Source organism: Camelus bactrianus, chromosome 12 (genome assembly GCF_048773025.1).
Source record: "Camelus bactrianus isolate YW-2024 breed Bactrian camel chromosome 12, ASM4877302v1, whole genome shotgun sequence".
NCBI lineage: Eukaryota > Metazoa > Chordata > Mammalia > Artiodactyla > Camelidae > Camelus > Camelus bactrianus.
In genome coordinates, this window is record NC_133550.1 from 4,342,667 (window position 1) to 4,357,835 (window position 15,169).

General features: G+C 52.3%; 1 protein-coding gene across 20 annotated transcripts in view; it reads right to left on the reverse strand.

Annotated features, from left to right (window-relative positions):
* Positions 1 to 15,169, reverse strand: part of LOC141579336 (uncharacterized) — a 150,204-nt gene extending 135,035 nt beyond the window's left edge. For 10 of the 20 annotated variants that reach the window (XM_074374501.1, XM_074374502.1, XM_074374506.1 and 7 more), the window contains exons 1-11: positions 14,940 to 15,169; positions 13,135 to 13,513; positions 9,824 to 9,910; positions 9,317 to 9,477; positions 6,303 to 6,431; positions 5,826 to 5,959; positions 5,371 to 5,422; positions 4,891 to 5,063; positions 3,397 to 4,087; positions 3,002 to 3,114; positions 1,056 to 1,601 (exon numbers count right to left, since the gene is read on the reverse strand). In XM_074374501.1, the coding sequence (XP_074230602.1) occupies positions 3,103 to 3,114; positions 3,397 to 4,087; positions 4,891 to 5,063; positions 5,371 to 5,422; positions 5,826 to 5,884 (987 nt within the window). In that variant the 5' untranslated portion in view covers positions 5,885 to 5,959; positions 6,303 to 6,431; positions 9,317 to 9,477; ... (1 more) ...; positions 13,135 to 13,513; positions 14,940 to 15,169 and the 3' untranslated portion in view covers positions 1,056 to 1,601; positions 3,002 to 3,102. Of the gene's footprint in view, positions 1 to 38; positions 1,602 to 3,001; positions 3,115 to 3,396; positions 4,088 to 4,890; positions 5,085 to 5,370; positions 5,423 to 5,825; positions 5,960 to 6,302; positions 6,432 to 9,316; positions 9,478 to 9,823; positions 9,911 to 13,134; positions 13,514 to 14,939 lie in introns of those variants that run through there. The other 10 variants (XM_074374512.1, XM_074374511.1, XM_074374515.1 and 7 more) reach the window with 10 other exon arrangements.

Consider the following 15,169-nt stretch of genomic DNA (forward strand, 5'->3'; position numbering starts at 1 on the left):
AAACAACTGGATGTGTGAAAACAAAGAATCTGAGAATATTCTAGTGAAATAAATGTATTTTTCAGCTTAAGCAAGACACTGGGTGAATAAATCTAAAATGAAAAAACCACCCAGAGATCAGCAGTGAGTCATGCATGCAGTGTGACTGATCAAAACCAAGTTGTTTCCAAACCAGTGTGCAGGCTTGATGCCTTCATGAATCAAGTCTGTGTGGCACCAGGCCATCTCGAATACATGTTGATGAGGTATTTATAAGCCCTTCACCATCCCAGCACAAAGCCCACACATGAGCCACAAGACCATCACCTACACATCTGCAAAAGACACAGCATGGTGAATAGCACTTTTCTTGTTCAGTAGCCGGTGGCAGGGCACTGTGAGCAGACAGAGATACAGGGACACAGAGACACAGAGGCACTTCCCCTCACTCAGCTGATAACCTTCCGTGCATTCCTGGGGACAGGATTGTCATAAAATGCACCATGGATTGATCCTCCTCCTAGGAAAGGAACGGTAGGTCTGTCCTCAGGTTGGAGCAAGGGTGGCCGGAGGATCTCAGAAGAGCTGTTTCAGCACAACCAATAGAAATGTCTGCCACCGTGACCACGAGAGACAGGTCTCCTGCCATCCCGGTAGGCACCTGGGCTCCTGACAAAAGCTGGGCTCAGTAAAGGCTTGAGTAGAAGGCACAGACCTGAGGGATGCCCCAGCAAGAGACAGGAGGTAGGGCCTGGTTTATACTGCTCTGGGTGTATCCCAGCCTCATCAGAATACGAAATCAGAAATTTGCAAAACAGCAGAGCTGGGATGGATCATCTACTCCAGACTCCTCACCTTACAGTTTAAAGGGTGGCAGCCCTGGGAGGCAAAGCAACGTGCTAAAGGCAGAGCGTGGAACTGGCAGCGCCAGATGAAACGCACCATGGCAACCCCCGTTCAAGGCCGCTGACACTGAGGACGGGGCCAAGGTTTCCAACGAGGAGAATGAGACAGTGTAAATACTTTGTTCCCCCCAAAACCCCAAATGGCACAAAAACTAAGGCACAAAAACTCACCTTAACTAGCTCTCTTCTGAGGGGGCTCTCTTCTGTCTCCGTCTTTCTGTCTGTCTCCATTTCTCTCTCTCAGACACAAACACATACAATTTTGTGAAAGGGGACTTCCTGCCATACAAAGACAGACTTCACATCTTCAGAGAAACACTTGACAAAGCACATTTCCAATTCAAGTCTTTGTGTGAGGTCTGGGCAACTGGCTTATTTTCTAGAACAATATGTGGTTCCAAAATCAGGAGATCATCTTCCCCAAAGGAAGAGCTCTGGTCCGTGTTGATGAAGCTGGGGGTGTCACATTTCATGAGCCCGTTCGGCTCCTCCTCTGGCCACCTGCTGCATCTGATGGCTTCCTGGAGCCGAACATCACTGTCAAGGGCTATGGTTGGGATACCAGCTTTGGCCTTGTCCAAGCGGTCCACTTCATTGACGTAGCAGTGAAAGAGGGACCTAGATTCGTCATTGTGCTGCCAGAGAACCCCTTGGGCACCAGCGGTCTTCCAAAGTCCGACACAAAGCTGTTCAGTCTGAATCTCTTCTCGGGAGACTCTGCATTGCAATAAAGAAAACCAAAATAAAAGATCGCTCACACTCTAGCTCGGTGACCTGAAGACTTATAGTTTTTGCTGAGAGCAAATCCCTGCACAGAGCATGCTGACAAGCACTGGAAGTGAGAGACATCACTTTCGAACACATACAATTACACCCAAGGCAAAAGTCTCGTGAGGGCCCTTGGACCATCCTGAAAAGACATCGCTCCCTGAGAATCCTCAATACTGGTGCATCGCACACCAGTGTTTCTCAGTGGGACACTCAGATCATCTTCATCAGAATTAGTTAAAGTGCTTCTTAAAGTGCAGAATTCTGGGGTGCACACCCTCAGTGTCTCCAGAAGTAGGGACCGGCAGTCTGTATTTTCATAGCCACCAAGATCACTAAACATGCTCAAGTTTAGCACCGCGGTCTACATCGGGTCACCTGAGCATCGACAATGCTGTCTCATGGGGTGGGGGGGGGTGCCATGTGTGTCAGTGTGCTGTCCTACCCACGTGTATCCCCTGATTCTCAGAACTGACAGTGCAGTCCCATTGGGCAAGAAATACCACCATTTCACAATGCATACTCAGGGCGCCTGACTGACAGATACAATCAGTGCTAGGAAAGGGGACAAAACTCAGGTTCCTCATCGCTTGTTTCACTTACTGTGGGACAAATGATCAATTCAAGGGTAATAAATCAGTGTATGAGTGAATAACATGACTCTCGTTAGTCCCACGAGTGCCTGGAAGAGCGAGCCTGGGCACACTGAGAATCATAACAGCCCATCTACTTAATTGTCATCCTCCCCAGATTTATGTAAAGGTTACTTCCACCCAGGCAGTGACCCCTGAAGGGCAAGAATCATGTCTGAACACACTCTCAAATCCAGAACAGAACGTGACAACAATTAGGCTCTGGGGTCTGTGTTTAGCGAGTGTGGAATCTCAGTGATGCCAGCTCTTAGACCTTGCCTTCCCATCCCACCCCTCACGATATGGCCCTTATGACCAGCTCTCCCGGGGCTGGGGCCATGGAACCCATTTACAGGACTGGAAGAATCTGATCATGTAAACCATCCCCCAGATTATCACCAAGAGTCACCTGCATTTCAGGGATCAGTAATCCCAGAAGCTTTGCAGTTCAGGCAGCTGAGGGATTTTTATATCAGCTCTGTCTTCTACTGTGACTGCCTGGGTGACATCAGACAAGGAATTCTCAAAAGCCTGAGCTTTTCCTTTCAGGAATAATCTAAATAAAAAATCTCGTTGACCACTCAACAAGTGTGATGTGAAGATCAATGATTTACACAGGAGTACAACATTCACTAGGTCATGGATTTAGAATCAGAGAAAAATCATTTGAGAAAGATTGACAGAATGTAGCTTTAATGCAAATTTAAGTATTCTTACCTTTCAGTAAATCATCTTCTTCCCCAACTTATCACTTCACCCAAGTTTAAAAGATGTTTGAGAACAGGGATGAGTGTGCCAGCAATCTGGGACCCAATAACCTAAAATGTCACCTAGGAAAAAGAGAGGAGTAACACGTTTTTAAAAAGCATGGTGAGGATGGCGGGGCCATCCCCCAACTCCAGACTAAGAAGCTCTAAGTAATAGATTTCCTGCCTGCCTGGGGCATCAGCTGATGTGAAAACCCACCCAGAAACCTCACTGTCCAGCAGCTCCTCCGTAACACAGGCTACACTTTCTCAGAATTAAGAATTGGGGCCAGTAACCACTTCGCTGAAGAATAAAGTCAAAGAAGAAGAAGAGAGTTCTGCCCCTCCCCAGGGGAGAGCCCAGACCTTGGGCTGCATGCACTGAGCCCACCTCCCAGGAGAAGGATAAACTGGAGAAGGGCGTCCTGCGAAACTGGGGCAGCAAATGTTCAGATGGGAAAAAATTGACCGGCTGGCCAGGGACAGCCCCCTCGGTCGCTGCCTTGGCGGCTGCCTCCGCCCCCTCAGCACATCCTGCCCATTTCCGGTGGTTAAGCTGTCAGGGAAACAGTGCTTTGCGACCTGGGGCAACAGAGGCTGCCCCCAGGCCAAGCTGCGGGGGAAATGGGATCTAAACCACCAGCTCCCAAGCGGCAAGCTCCATACCCCCGCCAACAACCCGCCGCCCCCGCAGCCTACAGCACCCCCGGGGCAATATGTCCTGGAGAAGGGTGACCCGGGAATGAGGGGCAGCAGAGGCCACCCCCACGTCAGGCCTCCAGAGAGATGGGAGCTTATCCTCCAGCCCGCCAGGGGCAGACCCCCCTCCTCTCCAACCCCTGATGTCACCGCGCCCACCTCCCAGGAGCAACCTGACCGGGTGTGGGGTTTCAGGCTAATCTTGGGCGGGAGAGGCCGTCCCCAGGCCAGGTCAGGGGAGAGGAGAAGAAGTGGCCACATTAGGCGGGGCAGCCGGCCGTCGCAGCTGCCTCTGCCCCTCGACAGCATCGCGCCCGCCTCCCAGGAGCAAGCTGACCTGAAGACGGGCATCTGGCTTCTTGGGCAGCAGAGTACGCCCCCAGGTTTGGCCGTGGGGAAGAGGAGAGCAAATTGACAGGCTCCGCGCTGCAGGTCCTCTACCCCTGCTGTCGCCTCCCCCACACTTTAAAGGCACTTCCCAGGGCGCCCCTCCCCCAGCAGGCTAAATGGGACAGGTGTGTCTGGTGATCTGAGGCAGGAGAGGCCACTCCCACACCAGGCCATCGGGGAGACGGGAGCCAATCCACCAGCTCCCCAGGCAGCCCCCTACCCCCACAGCAGCCACCGCTCCTGCCCCCTGACCTCACGGTGGCCGCCTCTAGGGAGCAGGCTGACCTGGAAATGGACTTCCGGCGAACTAGGGACAACAGGGACCGCCCCCAGGGCAAACCATGGGGAGAAATGGGAGCAAATGGACCGGCTCCATGGGAAAACCTGCCGCTGCTGCCACCACCCCCAACGTAACACGCCCGCCTCCTGGGGCCAGGCTGACTAGGATACACGTGTCTCTTAACCCAGGGCAAGAGACACCGCCCCCAGGACAAGCCGCGGGGAAGATGGGAGCAAATGTGCCCGCTCCCCCGCTGCAGGCCCCCGACCCCCGCCACCCGTGCACCCTGACTACCCTGCCTCCCGCCCCCAACAGGCAAAGTGGGAAAGGGTTATCCCGGGACCTGGCGCAACAGAGGCCGCCTGCAGGCCACGCGGCACAGACATGGGAGCTAATCCTCAAGCTCCCCCTGGGCAGCCTCCCTATCCCCGCAGCCACCACCTTCCCAGCCCCCTGACTGCACCGCACCCATCTCCCAGGAGCAAGCTCACCTGGAGTCGGACCTCAGGCAAATCTCTGGCGGCAGAGGTCGCCCCCAAGCCAGGCCGCGGGGGAGAGAAGAAATGGAGCAGCTCCCTGGAACGGACCCAAACCCCCAGCCGCCGCCGCCGCCGCCGCCGCCGCCTCCCAGGACCAAGCTCACCTGGAGACCGGCGTCCCGCCTCTACGGCAGCAGAAGCCGCCCCTGGCTCCGCCGCGGGGGAGAGCGGAGCGAATTGACCGGCTTCCGTGCGGCAGCCCCCCTATCCCCGTGGGCCCTGCACCTTAACCGCACCGCCTCCACTCCCCACTAAGCAAGCTGAGTGGGACAGGTGTGTGAGGCGACCTGGGGCAGCAGAGGCCGCTCCCAGGCCCGGCAGCCGGGAGAAGGCAACTATTCCATCAGTTCGCCAGGGGCAGCCCCGCTCCGCCCCCTTGCCGCTGCCACCGCCCCCGACCTAACCGCCCCACCACCCAGGAGCAAGCTTAACTGGAGTCCAACATCTGGCGAATCTCCGGCGGCCAACGCCCCCCCAGGCCAGGCTGCAGGGAAGAGAAGACATCGACCGGCTTGCCCGGGCAGCCTCCCACCCACCGCCGTCGCCGCCCCCTCCGACCCCTCCGCCAACCCAGACCATTGCACCAATCTCCCGGGGTCAGGCTGACTGCGAGGATGTGCACTTGCCTTCTGACCCTGGCCACGTGCCTGAGCACCTTCCTGCACCCCTACACTCCCTGTACCTCTGCACCCCTGCCACTCTCTGCACTTCCGCACTGCCTGCACCCCCGCATCCCCTGAACTGCCTGCACCCTCCACAGCCCCTGCACCCCTGCCACCACTTACACCTTTGCACTGCGTACACTCCTGCACCCCTGCTTGTCCCACACACCACCTCTTGGGCCTGTGGCAGAGTCTCTGCTGTTAGACCAATGCACAGGAACTCACATCTTTGTCAGTATATGATGCATCAGTGGACGTCTGGGGTTGGCTGCAGGAAGGTACATGTTCCCGGTCACTAGCCTGGGCCACTAGGGTGATCTCTGTGAGGTCACCCAGGACGGGCTCAGAGATGCTGTTCTCTGGGAAGAGAGGAGTTGAAACCGGTCTTGAGGGCAGAGCTGTGCTCACCAGGTCGTCCACGCTTCATGTTTTACACAGGGTTTCGGAGAAGTGAAATTGATCCGGCCAAGTAAGACCGGCCTGCTGTGCGCCCACCTCAGTCCTGGGCTCTGAGGCAGACCGACAGGCTCCCACCATCAGGACATAGTTTGGGCACCTGAATGGTCCCTTGGAGGCATCCTATCACTTCTCGGGAAGAAGTCCGGCTGCTTCCACCCTATGGCCCTCCCTCCCACTGTGCTGGCCTCAGGAAAGTTCCTTATTTGGGGAAGAATGCAGCCCACACCCTACCCCACCCCTCACCTTTCTCTAACCCAGGCTGGTGCTTTCTCTGCCCTTCAGAGTCTGGAAAGCCATTTCTCTTCAGGTATGTCCCTTCTGAGATGGACTTGCTTCCACTCAGTTCTAGGCGAGGATGCACCATGGAATGCACTGGGTAAGAGAACCAAAATAAATAGTTTCTTCTGTGAGGTTTTCTGTTTATCTACTGGGGCTGGGCTGTGTGTAGTTTGCTACAGCTATTCGTGCGAGAGGCTAAAGCCACCCGTGTGTCCTTGTTTTCATCTCCCCGCTGTCTTTGGGTTTTCCCTAGACACTCCTGAGACATTTACTTCTTTTAATTTTATTCCTGTTATTACACAGGGGCTCTACTGACATGGAGGTAAGGTGTTGGGGGAGCGGGACAGAGCAGGGCTTCTGTAGTCCTGTGATTAGTTCTCATTGAGCCTGTGCCCTGAGCTGTGACCTCCACAAGTGTGTCTCTTTCCCCCACCCCAATTTGGGTGACACAGAAGGTATTTCCCTTCCCCCAGGTAGGTTAGGCTCTGGTAAAATAAATTCTCATAAAAAAAAAAAACAAAACACAACCCCCCACAATGGAAGAGAATGTTCTGGGTGTATTTCAATAGAGCTATTTTTTCCTTTCCTGGCAGGAACCATGAGGAGTTTTCCTATGATCTTCACTCTGAGAACAGGATACGGTCCTGGATGTAAAATGCATGAAAAAGAGCAGGGGGCCCCTGTGACTGGCCCCCTGGAGTTGTCACACTCGGACTTCCCCACGCTGAGCCTCCAGCTGGCCTCAGGGACCTGTTAAATCTGCCTGCCCCCGGGGTTCTTACAAAAGCGGGTTCTGCCCTGGGAGCTGTGACTCTCCAAGCCTGCCCGGCTGCCTCTCTGTGTTGGGAGCAGCTTTCCCCCTCAGTTTTCTTGTGGATCTAAGAAGAGCAGTGGGTTTGCAGCTCCCTCAGCTCTGGTGTTGTTTTCAGGACAGAAGGAGCAACTTCTGAGCTCCACACGAGCTGGACCAGAGGCTGGAAGCCTCCTCTCCTCTGCCTCCATGCAGACAATCAGTGGCTGTGGTTCTGGCCGAGTTTCTGAAGATGTGGATTTAAACACACACATCCCAGCCCCCACAGGAGCACACAGTCCCATAAATCCCTACAACTTCCACTGGTAACTACGGAACTGATGAGGACACGGGTTTCGGGGCTGCAGAGGCCTGACTGCATGACTTTCTCCGTGGCCTATTAATGTGGTTATTATGGGCCTTGTCTGAAGTGGCTTGCTTACCGCACCTGGTACATGGGAAATACAAAATAAGTACTAGAACCTCCACTTTTTCTCCCTCTTGGGCCTTCCAAACTAAAAATAATACGTGAACTCAGATGGCCTAGTCACCACAATGAGGTCGGACCAGCCCGGCTCTCCTGAGTGATGGGCACTGACTTGTGCATTAACTCGGAACAGTAGGGGAACCGCCTTCCTCTAACTGGGCCTCTCCCCACACCAGGCACGCCCTCAGCTGAGAAGGGGCCAACTCCCCCATTGAGGTGTGTGCTGGTGGCTTCAGTGTGACCTGGCCCTGCCGGGACATGAACCTGCAGTGAGGTGGAGTGTCAGGAGGAGGGGGGTCCCTGCTGGGGGAGCAGGGGGCCCGGTAGCACCCTGCGCAGCCTGGTGCCTGGGGCTCCCCAACATCTCCTACGGCCCCCGGGTCGGCTCTGGTCTGGGACACTCCATGCACCCTCCCAGTATCTTTTCTTTAAGTCCCTTTTTTGCTTTTATCAGCCAGAGGTGGCTTCTGTTGCTTGTTCAGTGAAACAGTGCATCAGGAAACCAGACTATTTCTAAGATCAGTGAAATACGAACTTTGGTCAGCTCGTCGGGCAGACCGTGCAGCACAAATTCCCGCACAGGGCTGTGCAAATGCCTTACGTGAAGGGTCCTCATCATCTGTCTTCAGAGATACAGAAGCTCGTGGTTCAGGTAAAACCTCAGGGAGGGATTGAGGAATCCACAGCTGGTTGGTTTCAAAGACTAACCGGTCGGACCAGACCCCTGAGCTGTGGTCAGAAGCCTGGCTCAATGTCACGCAGACTCAGCACCCTAAGGGTCCGGTGGGGCCGGTGCTGTTTCCTTTACAGGCTCTCGTTGTGGAGTCACTGTAGCCCCTTACACTCAGCAGGGAATCCAGCCCTCTTAGCCCCCACCCTGAGTGTTCCATGACACAAATCTCGGGAGTGTTTAATTTTCATCTTTGTTTAGGAGGATGAAGGTGGGGCAAGAGGAGAGATAAATTCACACTTAGTGACACCAAGTCACAGCCAGTACCTCCTCCTCGGAGAGCTATGTGCTCCCACAATGGTGGCTGGGGGGCTGGGCAGAGCCCCTCCTCTGGTCACAGAGGGACTCACTGCTCTGACTGCAACTGATGGGTTGGACAACCAATCCAGAGGGGACAGAGAATCTTTCCCGGGAATTTGGAACTGACACACAGAAATTAATTTCACTCATCTGGGGATTGGGAGGAGGGTGGGAATCAAATGAAACCAGAGCAGGAGAGAAAGTTACAAGTGAATGAGAGAGAGACAGAGAGACTGAACTTGTGAGAGTAAATAGTGTGAAGGAAGGATAACAATCAGGGCACAGAGGAATTCCAGCTCCTGGCTGTCTAGTGTGTCCCAGCCCATCAACACACCTGCGGGATGGTTAAAATCATTCCAGTTTTGCAGATTAGGAAACAGGCTGAAAGAGACGGGGGTTGGCTTTGGGTGCACAGTTAATTTAATTGCCACTGGACCCCTCACTTCCCACTGCCTGAAGGCACCATGACCCTCACAGGGACCCTGCAGTGCTGACAGCCTAGCACCCTGATCAAAGGGACCCTGCGGGAGTGGGAACCTCTCTGAGTTTGGAGAGTTCCCTGCACCGAGATTCCATGCATCAGCCGGCTCCAGCTCACCCCAGGTTAACGTCTCCCCAGCTGTGTAGTCCCCCGACCCGCTTACCTCCCTGCCAGGCACCCCCGTTCTTACCACCGAGTGTACTGCAGGAATTCAGGCACAGGGATGCCCAAAGCAACACGAGCCCAACGGCTGTACAAACAGCAGACTCCCAGCACCACCTTGGCTCCATGGGGATAGTAGGTGTCCTCACCTTTCATGTACCTAAGGCAATCTGTTTCTTCAGCTGGAGGCTATAGAGAAAAATAAAAGGTCCAAAACATTGTTCAGTGGGGAATTCCTCCAAGGACCTGACTTCAGTGTCTACAACCAGTTGTGCTGGCCGCTCTTACCCCCGGACTTTGGGTGAGGTGGATTATTGATCAGCACAATCGCCGGTGGCCCCGCTCCTGGGCTTGGCTGCCCAGAGGGGCTGGGGGAATGGGTAAGGCCAGGGCAATCAGGAAGAGCACCGAGGACCTGACATCTCGCCTCCGCAGTTGTAAACCCTTCCCCAAATCTCAAGGCATTGGACAGAGTGCAGCCACCACAATAATGAGATGTTCCCATCTCTTCACTCACTCCTGTTGGTTCACTTACGTGCTGAGCATCCACTGGGTCACAGGACATGACACACAGGATGGCCAATGGGACAGGCTTTGTACTTCCCCCTGGATCCTGTTCAATCTGATGGAAGAATGATCACTCATAAACGGTTTCTCAAAAGGATACATAGACAGGAGACAAACTGCAGAGTGAATCAAATTTTAAAATATAAATGAAGATCCCCCAGTCTCCCCGCCTAAGGTTAACAGCATAAAGAAAATAGATCTTGCCTTTGATCACCAAGGTAGTGGTCACCCTCTCTCAGGAGGAAAGGAGAGTTAATCTTTGAGCAGGACACAGAATTGCTCCATCGAATTGGACCAGGACCTCTGCATTCATTCAGCAAATCTGTATAAGCTCCTACTACTTATGGGAATCTAGTAACTATACCCATTCCCAAGGCTCTTGGGCTTTATTAGTCAACAAAATAGACACGACTCCCCATCACTGGGGGCTCAGAGTTTTAGCAGAGAAAACAGGCAACATGATGGGGGTAGCAAGAGCTTGGGGAAAAATAAGAGTGATATGAGCAAAGTCAGGTGATGGTGGTGGGGTGGGAGGCAGGCAGGAGGGAATAAGGCAATCCTGGCAGATCTCAAGGAGTAATGAACTTGAAGCAGAATAGATCCGGAGGAAGAAGGAAGAGCCGGAGCCAGAGGCCCCCAGAGTGATGGGGAGAGTGTGGGCGGAGAGGCAGAGCAAGCCGGGTCCTCGAAGACCTTGGGACGACTTTGGCTCCTAATGGAATGGTGACCATTTTAGTGAGTTTTGATGGGATGGGTGATGTCCAATTTATGCTTTTGTTTTGGGTTTTCTTGGGAGGAGGTTAATTTATTTATTTTAGTGAAGGTGCTGAGGTTTGAACCCAGGATCTCATGCATGCTGAGCATGCACTGTATCACTGAGCTACACCCACCCCCTCAAATGTATGCTTTTATAGGCTCCCTCTGACTCTGTGTGGATGAGATTGTAGAAAAGCAAAGATGGAAGAAGTAGGCTATTTTGTGTCCAACAAGGGGCTGAAGGTGGCTCCTAGGAGGGCGGGGAACAGGGAGTACGTGGTTAATGAATTCAGAGTAGCCAGAATTTTCTAACAAGCTGGATTTGCTGTCTGTGTGTGTGTAAGAGAAAGAGAGAGAAAGAACATGGTTCCAACATCTGGACCTGGAAAATGGCATGGATGTCCTCTCCATCCACAGGAGATGGGACAAAATGGGGCTGAGCAGGTGGAAAGGGGCTGGAATCAGCTCAGTTCTTCAATATCATGATTAAGGAGTCTATTAGATATTGCCACAGAAATGCCTAATAGGTAGAGGAGTCTGGTTTTTTTTTTTCTTTCTTTTTAACATTAAAAAATATAATTTAAATGTATTAATTTTATTATGTGAATGGATTTGGAATTTTATTTCATGCCAAGGTATATGTTATAATAGCCAAATGGAAAATATATCAGAAAAGGGGAGAAATGAGGGCTTTCACAAAAACTGACTGTCCGTAACGTAGGTAAAATTTCAACGAAAGAGTCTTCAGTGCAAAATCCTCATCTTGGTGTTACATAAAATTAAATGAAAAAGGACTATGTTGATGTATCATTATTTCATGTTACATAATAGCCCCAAACAAACACACTGTTTAACTATGAGGCTTGTAGAAATGCTATTCACTTTATTGACATAAATACAGAAATGCAGAAAGGTTCTAAGGTAGAATAAGCATCTTAGTGGAAATAATAGAGATCTGAGCATTTCACATGATATGTATGGACTGATTCAAAATTTGGAAAAGTAATTTACACAGTAGAACATACGTAAGAATGTGAAAGCAAGATGAATGAAAGAAAAAGAATATGAGTATCAGGGAGAGAGTTCCAAATGGAAAAGGCCAATCAGGGAGTTTTGGACAAATCGAGAAATTGATGGCATGTCAATTTCCAATTCTGGTTGCTTCTACCAAAAGTATAGCAGTGAGATAGAGGAGAGACCCAGGACCCAACTCCGAGGCACATTTGCAGCAAATATTTGGAAAAAAGAGGAGACGTTGGCAAAAGACCAGCCAGTGGATCGAAAGCAGAGCGATGGGCTGGAGGCCAAGTGAAGCAGGAACACGGGGGAGGAGAAATGGAAGAGCCGGGTCAAATGCTGCCAAAGGGCCATGCATGATGAAGACTAAAAACTGACCACTATATTTAGCAACGTGGGGTCACTGATGGCCTTGACAGAGCAGTTTCCATAGAGCGAGGGATCAGGGGAAAAGCCAGAGTGGGTGCAAAAGGGAATGGCTCAAGAGAATATGCAGACAGTGAGTTTAAACGACTCATTAAAGATTTGCTGCAAAGACATGGGGTGGCAATTGGTGGGGGCCAATTAGAGTCAAGGAGTGCTGTTTGTTTCTTTTAAGAGGATGGACTTTTATATACTGATAGGAGCCAACTAGCAGTAGAACAAAATAGATGAGGTAGTGACAGAGAGGATGGATGTGGGAGTGACAGCCCGGAGAAGATTGTATGGATGGGCCCCCTGGTGACTTTTGGATGACCTGGCTTTCGATGTCACCTGTAATAAGAGGTGGGGCAGCGAGAGTGAGGTCACAGACATCAGAAGGCGAGCGGATGTGCTGGGAGTTGCTGGTGAAATTTCTTTTCTCTTGGCTTCAGTTTGCTTGGTCAAAGTAGAAAAGTAAACTTACCAGCTGAGGGACGAGAAGGAATAGTTACTGGAGTCATGAACAGAAGATATGAAAGAGACTTCAGGGACAATGGGACAGTGAAAAGAGCAGAGGGAGACGGGGGGAGTGTGCTCTCAGAAAGTTACGTTTTATCTTTGAGGTCCCCAAGTGTTGGATGTGTGATTGCCCTTCCTGCTGTCCACGAAATAAAAATTGAGTATGGTCCAGGGAAAATGCTATTTCATTCTAAGAGGCTGCCTGTTTCTCAGGAACGGTCATCTTAAACTGCAAACACTACAAAAATGTTGAAAAGAAGAACTTGTGTACCCAATGACCCACTATTTTCTATAAATTTGGTTGCTATTTAGTTCCCCTATCAATACCACAGAACCGATACTGCCTAGGATGGAGATACATCGATGCTTAAATGGAAATGAAATTTGTATCTTTTTCCTAAACTCCATGGCTTCCTTAACATCCCATTCCCCTTGGAATTTACGGGTGTCCGGTATAAGAAATAAGAAACAGTTTGAGAAAATCCCGGCTCAGAATTACACAGCACAACCTCAGCTCAGAAGAATACAGCCATAAAAATGTTTAGAAGCAAAACTCCATAACTACTCTTAAAGAATTTTGCAAACCTGGGCCTGCCCAGATGTTTCCAAACTGGAAAGGTACTCCAATCAGTTGACCGGTACGGGAACCAGAGGCTGGTCAGCCTTTTCTGTAAAAGCCAGAGACTAAATATTTTCAGTTTTGCAGATCATTTTGTTGTAACCATGCAGGTCTGCAATAAGAAAGCGAAGAGCACTGGGAGACACGAAACAAATGGGCATGCCCACACCCTCCCTTCCACTCAGGGCAGCTTCTCTGTGGTGGGGAGCTTTGCCACAATGACTTGTTTCTTTGTTTCCATTGGTTTCTTTGTTTCCACCTTACTGCTCAAACTCAGAACTTCAAGTGAGCCTGGTCCTTCAGCATCCATGCAGAAAGAAGGCTGAGTGGGGGTGGGGATCCCACCTGACAGAGAAGAGAGATGGCTTGTCACCATGACATGAGACAATCACACCTTCCGGGGTGAAAGGGAACAAAGATAAGGGAGGGGCACAGCAGTGGGACCCCTGGGTCACCTGCCAGGCTTGCTCTCCCTCCACGGCCACCCTGGGGGCCTGGGTGGTGTTTGAACTCAGCTACAGTGATTAGGCTGAGGGGACTCAGGATAAAGGACCCTCCGTCTCCACACCGGGTTCCAAACGCAGCCTCTCTAAGTCTACCCTCTGAATTTCTGGAACTCAGCTGGAAGAATACATGATCAGGCCAGACCCAGAGCCCAAGCCAAACACGACAAGGGTCACGTGGGGTTGTAACCCCGTGCTCAGCGGTCGGGGTCTCCTTGCAAATCTGCAGAAATCCCTGTTCTGCCTCATTCCTGGGAGAAACCCCACATCTCTTCCTGCTCTGTCTGTTCTTCTCTTGAGGCTATTGTCCTGGAGGGATGCAGAGTCCTTGAACCTGGCCCTCCAAACGTACATAAGCAGCCTGTTCAATAAAACAAATTATGCACTTTTTCACATTTGCCAGTTTTTTGATTCCAGAAAGGCTGCGGGACTCTTTATCACTGTCTCCTGTGCCCCCACCACTTGGTGGCCCTCTCCTCATGGAAACACGATTTCCCACAACTGCACCCTGCCTCCCTGCTTGTCAGAGGGGAGTGACCCACAAAGACACAGGTGTTTGTGAGGATCCTGTCCCCCAGCAGAAAGCCTACTCCTGGAGCCACGGACAGGGATCTGGCCTCCTGAGCCGCTCAGCTCTAATTGAAAGCCTAAACTGGGGACCCCGAACATTGCTGACTGACTTTCTGAGTCACCTGGGCTGGAAGGGCCTGATTTTTCTTTCCAAGAATGGATGTAGCGCAGCCTCCATTTTCAGGGCTGACATTCATGACGTATCTAGTTCCCCCAAATGCACCCCAGGAAGGAAAGGCCCTTCCATCCCACTGGTTAGAAACCCAGCCCAGGGGAGTTCCGAAGCACTGCATTGCTGTCAGGTCCAGCATCCCTGCAGAGTGGCCCCTGCCCCTGAATGAGCCCCTTCCCTGGGCCTTCCCTGCCTCGACATGACCACACCCCAGGTGGTGCTGGGGAAGGCAGGGAGTGCAGTGAGGGGAGGGGGGAAGCAGAGCCCCTTGCTCTGGAGTGAGGAGACCACAGAGAAAGGCACACATCACCCCGACCCTATACCGCAAACTCTTAGCCCCACCAACACAGGGGCCGCTCTGCGCCCTCTCACCGTGGCTCTCCTGTGAGACTGCACCCAACCCGACATCTGGCACCCAAGCCCTACCTCCCCTCTTATGACAGATCCCGTCTTCTTGGAAACTGCCTAGCAGCGCGTATTCAAGGCCGGCAGCGGGCCTGGCGGATCTGCACTTCAGGTGCCCTACCTGGCCAGCCGTGCGTGCCTGGGCTCAGTCCTCTTTCTTGCCCACCGGTAGCCTGGGTCCACGTCCGGTGCAAGCGGAGGCCACGGAGCCCAGGCTGATCCCCACACACGGACAGGTGAGGGTGCCCCCGCCTCGCTGCCCCGCTGCCCCGCCCACTGTTGGCAGCAACACCCCAGCCTCCGGCCGGCGCCACATGCAGGTCAGGACTTCCGCGCGGCCCTGCCCTCCCC